General features: G+C 48.3%; 1 protein-coding gene across 2 annotated transcripts in view; it reads right to left on the bottom strand.

Annotated features, from left to right (window-relative positions):
• Positions 1-5: 5 nt before the first annotated feature.
• PLEKHA2 (pleckstrin homology domain containing A2) overlaps positions 6-20,068 on the bottom strand; it is a 64,876-nt gene continuing 44,813 nt past the window's right edge. For both annotated transcript variants that reach the window (XM_070459863.1, XM_020876270.2), the window contains exons 6-12: positions 16,406-16,546; positions 15,734-15,880; positions 15,335-15,403; positions 14,893-14,963; positions 10,733-10,796; positions 4,336-4,413; positions 6-3,906 (exon numbers count right to left, since the gene is read on the bottom strand). In XM_070459863.1, the coding sequence (XP_070315964.1) occupies positions 3,544-3,906; positions 4,336-4,413; positions 10,733-10,796; positions 14,893-14,963; positions 15,335-15,403; positions 15,734-15,880; positions 16,406-16,546 (933 nt within the window). In that variant the 3' untranslated portion in view covers positions 6-3,543. The remainder of the gene's footprint in view (positions 3,907-4,335; positions 4,414-10,732; positions 10,797-14,892; positions 14,964-15,334; positions 15,404-15,733; positions 15,881-16,405; positions 16,547-20,068) is intronic.

Below are 20,068 nucleotides of genomic sequence, written 5' to 3' on the forward strand. Positions count from 1 at the left end.
CCACATTTCAGTATTTCACGTGGTTTTATTACAAAACAAGCAACAAAACAGTTTTAGAAAATTATTTTTGCTACATACCAATTAGGAGATCACATAAAATGAGAAGCGTTAAGAGTTTCCATGCACTCAGCTCAGGCTGCAAGTCAGTGCATTTCAGCTGAAACAGGCTGGTTCAAAACACAGGATCATACCACACCTTCTGGAACAGCCGGTAAGGGGTCAAACAGTATGGTTTTGGGCCAAATATTCACTTTATTCAAACTCTACCAGGCATGAGTGACTGTAATTCACTACTGCAGGCAATAACACAGAGAGAAAAGGGGAGTAAGGGAATAGAAAGTGATGGCTGGTAGAAACTATTTCTGACATGTTGGAAGCTTATAAACAAAGCTAATTTGGGAAACTCAGTTTCCAAAATGCTAGTTACTACCTCCTTATGTCTATCTAGTTAACAGTGAAAACAAACATATCTGATCTCACAGCTCAGCTACTGAATCTGCCACTTACGTATTGGATCCTTTTAGTCCACATCAGACCACAGTTACGTTGTGGGGGAGGGGAGGTAAGAAAAACAAAAAAACTCCCTTCTGCTTCAAGTGACCTATGAAGTTGGACTCTGGGAGCCCCGCATTCTATTCAGAAACCGATGTGTACCTCTTCTGTTTTCACCTAAAATCACCTTACTTGATGAACATCTTAGTAGAACTGTCATCTCACAGAATGCAAAAGGCCAAACTACCTTCAACAGCCATCAGCTGACCCTGAGCCAGCAAATCCTTAACTTTCAAGAACCTGAAACTGTTAGACACAGTGGGTCAAGACCACGTCTAAAGTCTTATAAAAAACAGCAACTCAGAAAATGCTTTTATCCCATATACACACAAAAATGCAGTACCTTTTTTGGCTCCTTTTTTTTTTAAAGAAACAAGACTTATTCCAGAGCCTATGTACTTAACTACTAACCGATCCTGCATCCCTGCCCTGTTTTTCCCATTTGGTTCCACTTTTCACATTTTAAACCAAACGCTTTGGTCGTATACGCACCATCTTTGGCTCACACATGTAGTGACGTTAAAATGTATGATGTGAAATTAACCAGAAGCTAAGAAACAATGGACACAAAAGGGATTCTGAAGTAAGATTTGGCAATGAGCATGCCTCTAGGCTTCACTGAAGATAGTTATATTTATCTGGTGTTGGAGCTACGTTAACAACATTCTAACTGGGAATTCCCAAGGATCTGCCAACTAGAATCCTTGTTTTCCCTCTATCATGGTAATACAATCTGGATTTATAAGTATGTTTAATTTAATACATTCTCAAAACAGCTCTTACTGAGTAAGAAACAGATCAGCTTACTGTAATGGCCAATTAATTTAGCAGTAGTAATCTAGCAGAGAGCTTATTGAAAAGAGAGGAAGAAATGGGTAGATTTTCACATCTGACACACCAAGAGATGACATCTTTCCATGAGTCAGGGAATGTATGAGAGATCTCAAAAGTTCCTAATTTATTTTTATTAGTTCTGTATCTCTGTGCACTTTCTTTGACCTAGCCAAAGAATTTTCTTATGGGAACTTTGAAGATGAAACCTGAGACAAAGAACTTGAAGAACTGGGAATGGCTTCTCGAAATCGGGTGACTTGAAATATGTTGTCACCTGATTACTCATAAATAAGTAATCCCCAAAGAAGGGATTTTCAAGACAAAAGAATACAAGAGGCTTCAGAATAAGGAAAAGAGAAAGAGAGAGAAATTCAGGGTAGATTTCCTTTTTCAAACCAGGACCGGTGGGCCAAACAATTTAAGTGAAGCTTATCACTAAAGCAGTTCAGTCAAGAAAAGTTCAGAACCTGACAAGGAAACTACCTGCCTGAAAGAAACAGGTTTCCCTCAAGCCACTAAGGATTTTCTGACCACGTGTTTTTTGCTGCTGTTGGATGTGAACATCAGGAGGGGAAGGGACTGACTTAGGTAAAAATGCTTCTCTTAGTCTCCTGCTCTATTTGTTAATTTTTAATTTAAAGACAAAAATTAACTCATCTAGCTGATACAAAGTTATAGACAGAAATGAGTCAAAATTCCCTCCCTTTAGGGAACCCTGGTAGCAGTTCACCACATAAGCTGGACAGACAGATTCTCCCAGGAACCCTGGAAATAGTATTTCTTGACAAATGGAAGAAGGTACATCCTAAAATACAGGATGGGAAATACAGTCTATGCTCTTCTACCTGGGAAATCTCTAGCCAGTAATGCAGAGCCTCTAAATCAATGTTTCTATGCACAGTTTCTATTCTTGTTAAAAATATAAATATCTGTCAAGGCTAACTTTGTTATCTCCTCGGTGTTAAGCACACAGAACCTCATCAGACGATGAGGTGTCCTCATGCAAGTAGACACAAGGCATCATCCAAAAGGCAACACAAAGAACAGAAAGAAATCAAATCTGCCAGGTATACTATGTACAGCACTGAATACGAGACTAGTATCAGCCCATGAAAGAAGAGTTGAGAGGCCAGGACCCGAGATAATATGTCTCTGCTAAAAGAGACTTTTTCCTCTGTCGGGAAAACATGAATCAAAACATTTTAGCTGGGTGAACTAAACTCCATCTCTTCCTGGCACCTGCTTTATAGCAACTCTCAAACTCTAAGATAGAGATCTGAAGGATCACACAAGTGAATTACCATACACTCATCAACCCTCCAACACATTCCAGTTAACACCATATCAAGAGCAATGTCTGTTTCGTTCTCAACACTGAACACTGATAGTATCAGCCCATCCTAAGGGTCTGACACAGAAACGGGGCGGGCAGGTCTGTCTCTCATGGAGACAGTATTTGGGGTCAAAGAACATCTCAAAGAGAACAGAGTAATTCTCAAAATTGGCTGATGCACTGGGGTTGAATTAGTCCCCCATACCGTCAAAAGGCCCCTATTTCTTCCCTTATGGTGGTCCCCTGGGGGGGGGGGGTGCAGAATCTCCCTGGTTGACATCCGGGGCCTCCCGTGAGCCCCCAGATTTTAACACCATCCCTTAGAATGTATCCTGACCAAGCTGGAGCCTGGGTCCCCCGCTCCCCCAACCACTACCACCCCCCCAACCCTTTCAGTTGGGTTAGTTACCACCCTCCCACTTCACAGTCAAACTTCCGCCAATGTATAAGAATAGGATAAGACCAAATGACTGGCCTTAAAGTTCTGGCCTGGCCTGAAAACAAAGGGAAGAAGCTAAGACAAAGACAAGGAACTGAAAATTGGTTAGGAATGAAACTGGACTTCCAACCTCCTCTCACCAGGTGGACCGTGGAAGAGTCGAGCAAGAGGCACAACGAGCAAGCCGACAGGTCTAACCTAGTGACCTTCCCAAATGAAAAACACTGCACTCATTTTCTGTAAAAAGTCAGCTGGATTCCCACGCCAGGGCTCCACAGGGATGCGAGTGCCAGGAAGGTGTCTGATTGTCCTGCGTCAGATGGAGACACCGAGTCACGGCCCCTTGTCTGAGTCCACCCCCTCCCTCCCAGGGCACTGCGTATCATCACACATCAGAGGTCCGTATATTTTCATCATCGAGGTTGAACACAAATGGCTTCTCCTTGGGGTGCTGGGGTTCCGATCGGTGCCTTATCCGGGAGCTGGACGGCACCCCAGATGTACTGCTCTCCCCAAGTCGAGGCGTGAACAAAGAGTCCTCAGAAGTCTCTTCAGTGGGAAGCAGCTTTTCCCCGGCCTGGGGGACGGGTGTCCAGGGCTGCCAGGAGGAGGCCAGGGAGGGGGCTTTGCAGAGGGTCTTTCTCTCCTCCCCGGGAACCCGCCCTCTGCACAAGACAGAGTTGGGCCCCCCTGAGAGGCTGGAGCTTCCGGGGCGGGTCAAAGAAATGGACCGAGAAAAGGACATCTCCTGCGGAAAATAAAAGAGGGAGGGGAAAAAAGAAAAATAAGGTTTCCTGACAATATTCGTCCCAAAGGCCCAGGAAGAGGCCCTCCGCCCAGGATCACCTCCTCACAGGCCCAGAGATACATGTCTACAGAAATCAACTATGTCCAGCGGCGGCATTCACTCCGCAGGTGTCAAGGACTCCCTGGGAGAGAGATGTGTAGGACACATCAGAAGCCCTGGTTCTCTATCCAACTCTACCTCACCTCCTCCTTGACTGAACAGAAATAAAAATTGGTACCCAGATCAGTGGAAACAGAAAAACAAACATGACAGCTCGGGGTTTCTGCTGCATCTGGGCTCTGGGCTGCTTGCCTACATCACCAAAACCCGCCCACTCAGGACAACTCATCGCAAGGCTGACAGTGACTGAGCAGGAAGGAAGTGACTTACTCTGGGGTGGCACTTGAGGGCCTGGACAGCTGCCCCGATCTCCTTAATCCAGCTGTGCATGTCTTCCGGACTGTCCGCCTGCAAAACACCCAAGGCACGTACAGAGCCACGAACAGCACTGCCACTTCAGCTTCCACGTCTGTGACTCAATTCTAAGTTCAGAAAACCACACCACTGGAGCAGGAAGGGATCTCAGAGGTCATCCAAGTGGCTTTCGGACCTCTGAGGATATTTGTTTTCCCCCAGCAAAGTTGTCTCTGTCACCTTATCAATAAAGTAGACAGTGGTTGTGAGAAAGGGAGAGCGTAGAGGTGAAGTCCCTCACCCTCTGTGAAACAAGAGCGGCCCGGCCTCACCTCCTGTTTTACAGAAAAGTAAAAGAAGGTTCAGAAAACCAGAGCCCAAAGTTTAGGGCTGGTTTTGATTCCACTCCCCAGATACCCAAAGCAGTCATCTTTCTGTTTTACTATAGCTATCTGAACAAATAATCCCACTTCCAGCTCCAGTCCCACTGAAACTAAATCCTCTGCAAAATCTCCCAGAGAGGCAGCTTCTCCAAGAACAGGGCCCAGTTCCTGGAGAAGCTGCCTCTCTCCAAAAACAAACGATCTGGGTCTGTCCTGAGTCCCACCCAGGCCTCCACAGTTGCTAGACTTGGAGCACTTGGCTCACCAATGCGTACCGCACTGCTGAGCCCTTAGAAAGTTCTTGCCCTGGGAATTCCCTGGTGGTCCAGTGGTTAGAACTCCGCACTTCCACTGCTGAGGGTGAGGGTTCAATCCCTGGTTGGGGAATTGAGATCCTGCAAAATGCACAGTGTAGCCCGACTTCCCCCTAGAAATACCAAGCAACCCCAGAAGGGGGCAGCAGCGGATCTGTGAAGAAAGGAAAATCCCAGGCTGAGACACAGCAGGTGGGAGCCCCAGGAATTCTTAGGGCCTTCCAGCTTTACCAGGTTGAGCTCAAGTGATCCTGGCAAATGTTTACTGAGGCCTTACCCAGTGTGACACGTGACATCAGGCACAGAGTTGGGACCAAGACTGAAGGCCTGACATTCAGAAACTTACATTTGTTCACCTCTCTTTGTCTCCCTGCACTTTCCTCGGGTAGAGCCACCCCAAATTACCAGCATGCATTTGTGTGCCTGGGCACACGTGAGTGCAATCACAGGCTGGCCCTGCAAAAGTTTCCACATACACCCCTCACTGTCCCCACCCCTAAAATGTTTCTTTCTCTTTTCATTACACACCAAGGTAATACATGACTGATTTTTTTAAAACCCTCAAACAAAAAGCCCGCCTACCCCTTCCTGTCACGCCAAACCAACCCTCCCTGGTTAGATGTGTGCAGGACACTTAACAACAGGAGCAGTTTCACACCCCAGTGCGCTGGGCCAAAGAGAGGCAGCAAGGGTGCCCCAGTGGAAGAACTTCCTCACGCAAATCCGCCTGCTCCCTCTTCCCCGGGGACTTTTCCCAGTTACTGGACAGCCCAGCGGCTTCCCAGAAAAATAGAGAACCAGGACGCAGTCTCCAAGATTCTTCCAGAAGGCATTTTACTTACAGCAGGGCTAGCTGACTTGATCCACAAGTAGAACTACTAGGAAAAATTACATGAACTCATTTAGCCAAAGCAGTTTGAAAGTGCCTGATACACAGAAAGGGCTTCATATTAGTTATCACTGTTGTTATTATTATTATACGAGGGACTCAAATGAAGCCTTAAATTCCAATATTATAAACGTTTCGTGGCCTTCTCCCCTACAACTTTTTTATTTCCTTCATATTCAAACTGCCTATAATTCTAAAGGGATCAAATTGTTGGGATCAAATAAGATAACATACTTTTCTTAATATGCTTATTTATCAACTCCATAAAATGGTTTACAGACAGGAAGCTGACCAGGTCTTCACTGCCTACCTGTTTTCTGTTGTATTCTTTTCAGCCTTCCTAAGGATTTCTGTACATATTTCTATATTTCTTGAAGTCTCTCAGATTCCTTGGGTTATTTGAAAATATATTGATCATTATTTCTATTATAAATAATGTTATTCATAAATGCTCATCTCTACTTCTATAGTTTGGACATTTAAAGTAAAATTATCTTATATTTCAACTTGCCTTTGAGATATTTCTTTTCTCTGGATAAACATTATTCTAGTGCTTAAAATATTTTTCAAATAGAAAGGCAGATATTGATCCCACATGAGAAGAAGTAGAATATTATGTTATTGAGCTCACAGTTAAAATCTCTATTAGTAGTTTTAAGAACTGGACTCCATGGACGATAGAAATTCAGTGAAACCTCCAAAACTATATGTGAAGATTATAGTATATGCGTATATCTGTCTTTTATGGAAAGCCTGTGCTTAGCTTTCATCAGAAACTCAAAAATATCTTAAAACCACATCACAAAGGTAGTTTCATGAACCAGAGGTAAAAACCAGAGCTGAAATCCACCCACCCTATGGTGAATTACTAAGAGACTGAAAAAAAAGGCTGAAAACTCAGTAGAACAAGAAGGGAAGTGCCAAGCTTATATGTTCATCTCTTACGGGTCTGCTTAAGTGTGTGCTATGCTTCTGGTGCTTGGTTCAAAAGAAAAAGCAGGGTTTCTGTCCTTGAGGGCAGTTTTTGAGGTGAGAGGAACAAAGGGTATTAAATGAATCACTGCAGACTGTGGTTTTTATTGCAGTCTGATGAGCTTTGACTGAGGATCTGCTATCAGCATTACAACAGATGCAACGGTTTTAAGCACTGAATTCTAACAGGTCATCAATAAAAGGCTTCTAGAACCTCCTTTGGTTGTCCAGTGGTTTCCACTGCCGGGGGCACAGGTTCAATCCCCTGGTCAGGGACCTAAGATCCTCATGCCGCAGTTAAAAACAAAAAATAAGAGACTTCCAATATATATTACTGGTTACTTCTGTTGGAACTGCCCAGAATTTTTAGGCAGCCCCTTCTCAATTCCATTCCCAACCTCTGCAGCCCTCGCTTCCAACAGCTAATCACCCCTACCCTCTCCCCAGGACAAATCCCATCTTCAGATACAGCCCTGCCAAGTATGATCCATTCAAAGGGCAAAACTGACCACAGTCATCTGAAAGAGAGATTAAAATATCCCCTTTTCCCAAATACATGTCTCTGCGGGGCCAGATTTTCTTCATACTCTTCCATCAAAACAACATATGGCCACAGACTGAATGCAGAAGCAGATCTGAGAACCCTGCTGTCTTCCAATAAGCCAGCCATTAAAGAGATTTGCAAAAATACCAAAAAAAAAAAAAGCTACTCCTGTTGCTTCTCTGTTTTAGAAACAGAGTTATTTTTCATAAAATGTTACTTGTGATAACACAAATGAGTTTACAGTGGCTGTTTTTATATGAATAAATACATATTCTTAAAGAGTTTTAATCTCTACTCTTCTCCAACTTTCTGAGTCTGCTGCTATACACAGATTTGCCCAGTCCCTCATTTATTTATTCAGGGCCATGCGAGGGTTCTTTTACCCTAGAAATGTGACAGCAGATGGAAAAGGAGGACAGAAGTGATGATAAGGTTCTGGTTAATGTGCAGACACTCTTGCCAACGATGCAGTGTCTTCTGAACACTTCTTGGCCGCGTTCATGTTTCCCAAGTCACTATCTCCACCCAAAGCTCTGTCCTAGACTCTCACCTGGCATCATCATTCACCTGACAAATGCTTACTTAGCACCACCACCACGTCAGGCACCATCCATCTAGGGCTGTCCTAACAGGTCACCTTGGTCATCTTGCAGGAACCACAAACACAACCACCCGTGCAAGGCTTCCCTTTGCCCTCGACAGCCCCTCCTTCCGTGTATCCATCCTCCGCGGTGACGGCTGCCATCAGTCGCCCTGAGGCTCCAGCCAGGCATCTGGGCAGGGTCTTCACCTCCCGTCTCTCCCTTCATCCCACATCCAATCAACTTTAAAGTCCTGGAAAGGACTCTTCAAATTTTTCCACTCTTCTTCACCCATCCAGTATCAGGCTTCTTTATCCCCCACTGAAACCATGACAATAGCCTCCCAATGGCTCCAGTCTCACCCTTTTCCTATCTGTCCCCTACACTGCCAAGCCACTACACCGCACCAGCCAGGACATTCATTGCCAGGGTCCAGGGTACCATCAAAGTGGCCAGGATCAAGGACTACCATCTCCCTTTTACAGACGAGGAAAACAACGCTCTGTTTTCTTACGCCATTGTGCAAGTGGGATTTTTAAGAGGCAGATCTGATTGGGTCACTGCCCCAGCTTAACCTCCAAGGGTCTAACCCCCAGGATAAAATACAGCTTTTTAACAAGGACCCTCTGTATCAGCTTTCCAGCACCTGAGCCTCTTTCACCTCTAGGCTTTTTTTTTTTCACATGCTGCTTGCTGTTCCATCTCCCTGGGCCAATACTTCAGCCACCTGATGCGAACAGCCAACTCATTAGAAAAGACCCTGATGCTGGGAAAGATTGAGGGCAGGAGGAGAAGGGAACAACAGAGGATGAGATGATTAGATACCTTCACCGACTCAATGGACACGGATCTTGAGCAGACTCCAGGAAATAGTGGAGGACAGGGAAGCCTGGCGTGCTGCAGTCCATGGGGTCACAGAGAGTCAGACATGACTTAGCGACAACAACTCCCTGGGCCACTTTTCCTCCATCTTCCTTCAGGAAACTTCCCTTAACTCCGAGCCTAGGGGAGGTACCCTTCTTAGCAGTTCCCATAGCAACCACTACTTACTCTAAGGGTAGCCCTTCTCACACTTTCTTATTTTTTCCCCCCACCTCCATGAGTGAGGTTGCTTCATACTTTAACACACATAGGTTCTTTGGTCACATTCTGCATGCCATACTGGGATCACCCAACCGTCTAAATGATTTTTTTAACCTGCATATATTACAGGTTAATACTCTGTGCTGTAAAATTCAATTTCACACATCTGCCACTACAGTATCATACAAAACCATTGCCTGCATGCTAAGTCGCTTCAGTCACGGCCAACTCTTTGCGACCCCTATGGATTGTAGCCTGCCAAGTTCCTTTGTCCATGGGGATTCTCCAGGCAAGAATACTGGAGTGGGTTGCCATGCCCTCCTCTAGGGGGATCTTCCTGATCCAGGGATCGAACCCCTGTCTCTTACGTCTCCTGCATTGGCAGGTGGGTGTTCTTTACCACTAGCGCCACCCGGGAAGCCCGCGGAATAGTTTCACTGCCCTAAAAGGTCGCCTGTGTTCATCTCCCCAACACGCCACCGCCCACCCCCCCCCCCCCATCACACTGTTCTAATTGCTGGTTTTCTTGACTGTCTCCCTCTCTGGTTCAGGATCTGTTCTGTTGAATGTCGGGTCCCCAGGACGAGGCAATGCCCTTTACTCTAAGAAGACTCTACAAATATCTGTCAAATCTAGGAACTGGAAGTTCTTGTTGCACCTACAGCTCAGACTACAGCACGGAGGCTGCTCGAAGGCCCCAGCACTTTCCAGGGCTCTTCCCGGGTGTTCATCTGAATGAATGGGACCCACAGATGCCTCCAGCTGTCAGCAGGTCTGCTGGGCTCAGCCAGGGGGACCCGCTTGGAGGGCGTGGCTGCTCACGGAATGGCTAAGAGGAGACCTTGCAAAAAGGAGGGCGTTTAGTGGGGAGCATGTAGGGAGCCCTGAGAAACTATGTGCAGGGAGGCCCCAAATTTCAACCAACACACCCCACAGCAGCCCTGGCACAAGAAAGGCAGCAGCATCGCCAAGGCGGGGGAGTCGGGGGCACACTGTCTGTGGACTGACTGCTAGGCGGGCCGGGGTGGGGACTAGGCCTTGAAAGTCTAGGCCATGCTAGAGGCTGGAAATCTGCCTTTCCAGCTCCCATGATCTGAGGAGGAGTTGGGAGGACTCCAAAGCCGTGGGCGGAGGGGAGACGCTTCTGAGAGCTGAACGGTCGGCGCCCACACAATGGCTTTCTCTGTGCAGCTGGCTATGCACCTGGTCCCCGCACAGGGCCCTCTGTGCTCTGGTCCTTCCGCACTCAGCGCCATCCACACACAGACGGGGCTTATAAATACCCTCCAAGGGAGAAGTGAAACCACTGACCAGTTCTCCTTTTCTCTGCTTAGCTGGCGCCCGGCAGCTGAGAGCAGCTGGTACAAGCTCACCGTCCCCAGCGAGGTGGCTCGGGCCGCTCTCATTATTTTATGGTTGGGAAGCTTAGGGGCAAACATCCTGTTTAGAATGAAACGGGACCCGGACTGACTATCGGGGGGCTAAATTTACCGCTGAGAAACTTCGAACAAAATAAGAGAAAGCAAAGGGAAAAGTAGGCCTGCAAGCACGCTCGCCACAGAGAAGGAAAGTCCCCGTCTTCTCGGCGTCAGGGAGGAGCTTTTTACCTGCACGTAGAAGGTCCTGGAGCTGGTTATTATTTCAAACAGGTTGTCCCTCATCAGCAGATCGCTAGACAGAGAGAGGGAAAGAACGTTACCAGGTATGCTGGTCACCCACTGGGGACCTGACTCAAGCTAAGACGGGTACCTGTGCTGCCTACCATAAAAAGGGGGTTCACAGGCCATTCCCCCTGCAGCCCCTGCCTCAGAAAGCATTGCCGTGTTTCCTTCAGCTTCACTTCCTGGAGGATCTCCAGTGGTTTAATCATCCCCAGGGCCACCCCCTCCCCAGTACACAACACCACCAGTTCTCACAAGACAAAGCTCCTTTGCTTCTAAGGCCTCTTGCCTCATATGCACCACACCCCCACACTGCCTACAGTTGTGTTTCTTTAGTGGCCAAGATGTATCAAGTGCTTTGTGAGAGGTACCATTTTGAGGGATTTTAGGGTCAAGTAATGAAAGTCTTATTGGATACAAACACACACATGTAAAAACACAAGCTGTTATATATCCATTATATCTACATTAAATATATATATTATATACATATATTATTTATTTGTATGTATTATAGAGAGACAACAGACATATAACAGTATATTCATAAAAAAACCCAGTAAATTTGTTTCCAGTGTACTACATGATTCGTTATTTGTGTATACTGTAAATGATCACTGTCTAGGCAACACTCACCATGCTACATAGTTAGAATTTGTTTTCTTGTGATAAGATGATAACTTTTAAGATCAACTCTTTTAGCAACTTTCAAATACAGTACCCTTAACCATAGTCACACTCCATCCCCAGGACTTATTTATTTTATACCTGGAGGTTTGTACCACTCAAACCCCCCCACCCATTTTGGTCACCCCCAACCCTCCACCTCTGGTAACCACCAATCTATTATTTGTGCTTTTTAAAAAATCTTTTGGCTGAGCCATATGGCATGTGGGACCTTACTTTCCCAACCAGGATCAAACTGATGCCCCCTGCATTGGTGGTGCAGAGTCTTAAGCACTGGACCATAGGGAAATCCCTGTCTTTGCATTTTGAGATGCGCTATTTTATCCAATCTTCACCACCATTCAATGAGGCAATAAGATTCCCCACTGGGGGAACCTAGGCTCAAAGAGGTTCTGTGACTTGTCCACGGCACCGAAGTAAGTAAACGGCAGAGTCAGGATTTGAACCCAGGTCTGATTCCAGAGTCTACACTCTTAATTACTCCACCACCAGGTGCCTCTCCTAAGGGACCCAAATCTCTCATTTCCAAAGCCTTTCTCCATCCACACAGCAACCACATCGGCTTCACCAAGTATCCCTGCTCTCAGGAGGGGGCCAGATGCGAAAGAGGAGAAAGGGAAGGAGAGTGTGGACCACTTGAAGGTGCTTCAAACTGAGGGTGAGGTTTGTAAGAGGGATCTGACTTCTGCAAGGAAGAAGGCTAGAAGTAGCTGGTGCTTAGCCACAAGCCTCCAAATGGCCGAAATGATTTCCAGGGTGAAACGCCTGCCTGGTGTATCCAGTCTCTGGGGGAACATACAGGAGCAGGAGATCCACCTCCTTCCCTATAAAAGAACATTAAAAAGCAAAACTATCGAGTCAGATGCTGAAGTGTGTGTTACATGCCGAGAGAATGATTCCAAGAAAGGACTAACCGCAGGCGGACATCCCTGGCGGTCCAGCGATTAAGACTGAGCTTCCACTGCAGGGCCTAATGGATTCCATCCCTGGTCCAGGAACTAAGAACCCACATGCCGAGCGGCATGGCCAAAAAAAATTTTTTTTAATGGAAGAAAGAAAAGACAGGACTGATCACAGGCAGGGCTGGCTTCAGGAATCAGCACCTCGAAGGAAATGGCAGATGCAAGGCCAGTGACAGGGGCATGTGGACAAAAGAGAAGCAAGAGATTAAAGACCCCCAGCGGAGGGGACAGCTATGGGGGGGGGGGGGGGGCGGTCAGACAGACTTAGGGCCTGATCTGACTCCACTGGGAAATGGTATTATGGGAATATGGTAAATGGGAATATGTTTAAAACTTCGTGAGCCTTTGCACTCCAGCTGTACAATGGAAATCAGAAGCCCGTCTCTATCAAGCTTATCACCACAAAGATCAGTTATAAGTTATACGCGGCATCTGGTGCAAAAGAAGGTCACACAGTGCTCACCTGAAATGCATGTCATTAGCTATTGTAGTCCCTTTCTGAGTATCTGAGAAGAGATGGCACTTCCTTCTGGCTAAAGTGGTTTAACCTTTCAAACTATTCATGCACGTACATACAGTCATGTAATCAACTGCTGGGGAGGAAAAAGCAAAACCAGGAGGAAATCCCCACCCTTTTTGCATCCATTTCTCAGGCTGTATGAAGCCTTTTGTGCTTAGCTGCTTCAGTCGTGTCCGACTCTTTGTAACCCCATGGATTGTAGCCCGCCAGGCTCCTCTGTCCATGGGATTCTCCAGGCAAGTATACTGGAGTGGGTTGTCATTTCCTTTTCCTATGAAGCCTTTAAATTAAATTCAACAAACATTAACTGACTACCCAGATGCCCAGAACCCCCCTGACTGGGCTGGGGAGAAGTCGAGTCTCACAGGCCTGGAACCTGCAGCGTCTGGGAGCTTCCTTCCCTGGGTATCTGCCTGTCTCTCAGTTCAGTCTGACTTCCAGTTAGCAGCTCATGTGAAGTGTGAAGCACTCTTAGGACTGAACCTTATCTGGGTTCTCTAAGCCATCCCAGCCCACCCATTGACCTGCACAGGCCTCTAGGGTCGGGAACAAGTCCCATCTCTCATCCACCCACGGTCACCTCCAGAGCCACGCTTCTGGAACTTCCTTCTGTAACTGCTCTCACAAATGATAATCGATCGGTGGGAACTTTCCTTATCTTCTAAACTCTGCAACTGTGTGCAAGGTTCACGACAGTCCCCACTTCCTTGGGCCACAGAGCACCTCGCTTTCATGCAAGACCCTCCCATGCCTTCACATGAGAACAGTCAGCCTGACATCATCAGCTCCCCTGGTGACATTGGCGCTGCACACACAGTCCATGGGAGGGACATACGGCAAACTGCCCCTGCAGACTGCAGACGGAGGGCCGAGTGAGGACCGCCAGGTGCCCAGAGGCCCTTGGGTCTCTTAAGCTTGGCTCCAAGGGCACCGGTATGAGTGTCGGATATGGGAGAGCCATTGAATGGGCCCCAGGTCCCAAATTCGTCCTACCCTCCGTGGCCCTGGAAAGGTAACCATTTCCTCGTGGAAAGAGGAACATCTTAAAAAATACTTCTTCTTCCTGCCCGACAGCATTGCTGTGAATCAGCCCTGTGTTACGAAGACATCAGGGGACCTCCCTGGTGGCTCCGTGGTAAAGAATCCACCTGCCAAGGCAGGAGACGACCCCTGATCTGGAAAGATCCCACATGCCGCGGAGCAACTAAGCCCGTGCACCGTAACGACTGAGCCTGTGCTCTGGAGCCCAGGAACCAGAACTACTGAGCCCACGAGCCTAATTACTGAAGCCTGCATGTGCTAGAGCCTGTGCTCCACAAGAACAGAAGCCTCCAGGATGAAAAGCCTATGTGCGCACCACAACTACAGCGTAGCCCGTGCTGGCCACGACTAGAGAAAAGCCCACACAGCAATAAAGACCCAGCACGGCCAAAAATAAACTTTTTTTTTTTTAAAGAAGGTATCAGGAACTTTGTCAAATGAAGAGAAGAGAAAACGCATAACAAGTTGAGGTCAGAGGTACTGGCACCAACAGGGCTCTGAGCAGATGTGCTGAAAAGTGAGTGACTAAGGATACAGTTACACCACCCCCCACCCCTGCTCTCTGAGGGTCAGTCCTCCTGGGCAATGAGCATCCGACACCTGAGAAGGACCTCTCTCTCCTCTGGTCCATATTCTTTCTTTTCCTCCATGAGGACAGTGTTACACAGGCTCATCTGAGGAGTGACAGTAAAGGGCTGGGAAGCAGGCAGGTTGGCCCAGCACACCATCTTGCCACTGTGACCACTTGGATGCAGACAGGCAGCCACAGATGTCGGAGACAAAGGCCTCCTGCTCTTCAAGGAAGGCTCTGGAACAGAGCCTCAGACAGGGAGTAACGGGAGAGCGAAGATGGCACACTGGGGTCTGAGCAGAGAAGAAGGAGCAGAGACAATTACCCAGACTTGACCAGACACTCGTGGGTCTTGAGAACATCCTTGAGGAATATGGTACGAAGTGGTTCTCGGTCCTAGGGGAGGAAACGGGGAGACAGAGTGAATGAGGCTGTCTGCCCAAAGCCACTACTGGGACCAGCCAGCCATTACCATCAGACATGACGGGCTGAAACCAGGTCGCAAACAAGACAAGGTCTCGAAAAAAATCGAGACGAGAAAAACAAAAAAATCTAAGAAAAATGCTCTGCGGTTCTCAGCATACACAAGGGGGGAGTTCGTTAAGGCCACTTTAATATCCGGGTGAAGCTGCCCACACCAGTTGGACAGAGCTAAGATGCCAGCACACAGATGAGTCTGTGCCCACATCTCTGCTCACACGCATGCGCGCGTACACACACACACACGCGCGCGCGCGTCTCTTGAGGGCCCCAGAGCCACGACAAACCTGCTCACACTTGAAGTAGCAGATGGTAAAGTCATCCAGCGCAAAGAAGCGCCGCTTCCAGCTCTTGCGCTGTTAGAGAGGGTGGAGAGCAGAACGTTAGAAGAGGTCCCCAGGGGTGCATTCTGGTCCTAAGCTCCTGGGGACCCCGCCCCGCAAAGGCCAGGGTCCCAGCTTGGACGACCGGGGTGAGGAGCCAAGGATTTCTTCCTCTGGGAAACACCTGGGAGCACCTCCGCCTGCAGGGCGCACGCTTCCTTTGAGCCCCTCCCAGAATCAGGAGGTGTGGGCGTGGCTAGCTCCACCCTCCTCCCAGCAATCCGCCCTCCCCTCGGGATCGCCCACACCCGCTGGCTCCGGGGGTCCCCAGAAACCCCTTCAGCCCCCCTCGCGGACACTCACCACGTTCCCTTGCTTCACACAGTAGCCGCTCTTGATGAGGGGCGGCCCGGTGGGACCCCGGCAGCCGGTCGTGGGGATGTAACTCTGAGACCTCCGAAGGATGGCGTGGGAGCCCGGCTCACCCACTTCCTGCCCATCCCCGCCGTTCTACATGGAAACGGGGGCGGCAGGGTTAGCGCCTCCCTGCTCCTGACAGGGCCCCACCCGCCTTCCCCACCCTCCCTGGCCCATCACCTCTTCCTCTGGGCCCACGAGGGCAGTCAAATGAGAAATAAACCAGAAAGTAAACTTTTGCCCTGGGCAGGCACTCTACAGGGTGCTTTCACAGAGCAAGGCTGGGGAGGGCCAGGAGACCCAGGAGAAAGGGAAGGGCTGCGAAAGCAAGCCAGATGAGGCAGAGGCACAGTGAGCTTGTTTCCAGCCTCCCTCGGCCCCACTTCCCCGCTTGCTTCACAAGCGCCAGTCCCCGTGGGTGATGCAGAGCCGTCCTGGCTGCAAAGCTTCCGATGCAGCGGCCTCAGTCTCTGCACTGTCTGTATACTCCATCACCCCACGTGCACGGGCTCTCCCACCCCCGCCCTTTCCTCGGTCCTGCCCTCCTGTGATGTCACCGACACACCATGGACACCCCCGCACCCCATGCCCCAGCCTGGCAGCCCCAGGCCCCAGCACCTGGTTGATCGGCGTGTGTACCACCACCCCTCCGATGATCTCTGTCTTGTAGGCCACCTGTGGCTTCTTCTCTAAGGCCAGAGGAGTTGCTAGGCTCTTGAGAACTTCGGTCGGCAGGGGCAGGTTCCCAGCTTTGGGTACCTGGGAAGGACAGCGTGGTTAACCGGGAACAGAAAGCCCCGAAAAAGCAGGGAGGTGACCAAGGAGCGACAGAGAGGAAGAAGAAAGTTAATGTGCCGAGTTATAGTAAGATACCCCTCCCCCCCATGTCCTTCCATCCATCCAAACCTGGATATGAGGAATTCAGCAAGCCATGCCCACCACACGCACACACACACAGAGGCACACACTCAGCAAATGCGCTGAGCACCTACTCTGAGTGAGCCAGCCCGTGCCTGGCTAGAGACCAAAGATACACCAGCAAACACACACACATGTCCTGCCCTCCCTCCACGTCCATGTTGATCAGGGAGACTGATCACAAACATACAGCAAGACTGACAATCAGAAAATTACAAATCGTGGTGAGTGCCTTAAAGACAATGAAACAGGAGCTGAGAATGACATCAGGCTATCTACTCAAGTGGACTGGTTGGCATTATGGGCATGGTTGGTGTAAGTCTCCAGGGGAAAGAGATGCTGAAACAGTGACCTGGAGGATGAAAAGGGGCCAGGAACATAAAGATGGGAGAAAGGATGCTCGACAGTAGGTAAGACGCCTGTGGCATATGGTACAGGACTTGGGGAGCATGTCCCAGGGCTTGGGGTGTAGCCCCTGACCTGTCACTAAATGAGTGACAGAGTCATAGAGTTGCCATGGTCATCAAACTGGTAAGAGAATATAAATTCAAACACTTAAAATATGAATAAAAATACAAAAGTATTTTAATTAAGATATTCTAAGTAAACTTTTAAAAATTAATTAATTTATATTTTTTTGGCTGTGCTGAGTCTTCACTGTTGCACAGGCTTTCTCTAGTTGCAGTGAGCCAGGCCTATGCTTCCTTATGGTGCTTGGGCTTCTTACTGCGGTGGCTTCTCTTGTTGCAAAGCTTGGGATCTAGGTGAGTGAGCTTCAGTATTTGCAACATGCGGGTTCAATAGCTGTAGTGCTTGGGCTCAGTAGTTGTGACGCACTGGCTTAGCTGCCCTGTGGCACGTGGGATCTTCCAGGACCAGGGATCAATCCTGTATCTCCTGCATTGGCAGGAGGACTCTTAACCACTGGACCACAGGGGAGTCCCTCTAAATAACTTTTGATTAATGTAATTTACTAGCACTTACAAAATATCGCCCTTCTGCAAAATGATTTCTTTGATCCTCTCCAGCTGATCAAAGAATCACCGAATTTTTAGGGCATGTTTGAGACCACAGGTTGCAAACTGGTGGTCCAAAGGCAGACTTGCCCCAGTTAACTATGACTCGTCTGTCCTATCCACTATGTTTTTCAACCGGCAATTAAAATCTGAAATATTTCACACAAAACAAACTTGTTTTCCAGCAAAGCAGCAGTTCAATCTTTGGATGGGGAACAGATTCTTCAGTTTGTCCCAGTCCTGACCATCCTCCCAACCCGAGGCCATTTATCCTCATTCATGTTGCTGCTTTTCTTCCTCCTTGTCCATTTCTCATTTATACTGGAAAATCTTTCATCACCAGAGAGGTCCAGAGCAGTCCAATCATTTGCCCAAAGCCATGATTAATATTAACACCTAAGCAGAGACCAAGTCCCCGAACTCTGCTGGTTCAGTCCCTACCACATCACAAAGCCTGTCCTTCACCAGGACCCAAGACCCCATGTGAGTCTGCCAGGAAAGTAACTGCAGACCCCAAAAGAAAACCTAACATCCTATTTCACTTCTTCTACAGCCTTGGAAGCTAGAAAGACCTAAGAATCCAGATCTTTCAAGAGCTCACAGCTCAAGGATATATTGTCCAACATGGGAAATATAGCCAATATTTTGTAATCATTTAAATGGAAAGTAACCTTTAAAAACTGTAAAAGAAAAAAAAAAGTTTAAAAAAGAAAAACAAAACACTATTGCAAGACTTCCCTAGTGCTCCAGTGGCTAAGATTCCACACTCCCAATGCAGGGGGCCTGGGTTCAATCCCTGGTCAGAAAACTAGACCCGCATGCTGCAACTAAGATCTCAGTCAGTTCAGTCATGTACGATTCTTTGCGATCCCATGGACAGCAGGCCAGGCCTCCCTGTCCATCACCAACTCCCAGAGTTTACGAAAATTCATGTCCATTGAGTCGGTGATGCCATCCAACCATCTCATCCTCTGCCGTCCCCTTCTCCTCCTGCCTTCAATCTTTCCCAGCATCAGGGTCTTTTCCAATGAGTCAGTTCTTCATATCAGGTGGCCAAAGTATTGGAGTTTCAGCTTCAGCATCAGTCCTTCCAATGAATATTCAGGACTGATTTCCTTTAGGATGGACTGGTTGGATCTCTTTGCTATCCAAGGGACCCTCAAGAGTCTTCTCCAACACCACAGTTCAAAAGCATCAATTCTTCAGCGCTCCGCTTTCTTTATAGTCCGACTCTCACATCTATACATGACCTGGAGCAGCCTAATTAATTTTAAAAAGCTACTGTAAGCCAGGAAGTGGGGTGGGGGGAGTTCACAGCTCAGGGCCATAGGAGAACTAACTCTGCCTGCCAAGGATGGGAATGAAGGACCACACCCCTATGCATCTAATTCAAAGGAGTAAGACCATCGTGATCAACACTGGAGCCCCAGAAAGAAGACAGGACCCTTCTTCCTGGCCTGTGCACTCAGCTTAGATAGTCAAGGGCGACCTCTGCCCTCCACCTCTGCAGATGAGGTCAGAAATCCCCCCTCTCCTTTCCTTCTGAGAGACAACAGTTGTTTTGGGTCTCTGCTCAGTGCCAGGCGAAGGAAGTACTCCTCTCTGCCTCTTTACTACTCATCTCAGGCCACTTTACTAGGAAGGCATCCGTTTCTCTATTTCACAGATGAGGTAAACAAAAGCTCGTTAAAATGAAGTCATGACCACGGCTAAACACCACTACCTACCACCTTCTGGGACCACCCTTGCCAGTTCCTCTGAGTTTTGCTCTGGTGAGTGGAATCCTTCTGGGATGTGGGTCAGTGCTGAGGTGTCCAGGGATATGTCCATTGTTGACCAGCACACCTGCCCCCTAGTGATCCAAATGAATTCCTGAAACCCAGCAAAGGAGGAGGGGAGTAGCCTTTCCGAGTTCACGACGGCCGGAAAAGGACCCCTGGCGGCTTGGGTGTCGTGTTGCCTCTCGACCCATCAGCCCACCCAGAGAACGGATGGTCATCACTGTTCACGCCCCTGCATTATCGGCTCCCTCTGACCAACCGCCTGGCTCTCCAAAGCCACTTACACTTCCTGAGACGGTGAATCAGCCTGCGGAGAACAAACTCACCAATAACCATGCGCCAGGTCTTGAAAACAAGGGCATCCTCTAGGCTTGTCCATCTCCCAAGATCCCAGTGAAACAGGGCCCCTTTCCACCACCCTGTCCTCTCCCTGGTGAAGGGTCCCCTGATGCAGGAGATCCACAGGGTTCCATTTGCATCATGAAATGAAATTTGCAAGGACTCTCTTCCCACAAACAGGGCAAGACTATGAGGAATAGTCCAACTGCGGTAGGGGAAGGTGTGCT

The sequence above is a fragment of the Odocoileus virginianus genome, chromosome 32 (genome assembly GCF_023699985.2).
Source record: "Odocoileus virginianus isolate 20LAN1187 ecotype Illinois chromosome 32, Ovbor_1.2, whole genome shotgun sequence".
NCBI lineage: Eukaryota > Metazoa > Chordata > Mammalia > Artiodactyla > Cervidae > Odocoileus > Odocoileus virginianus.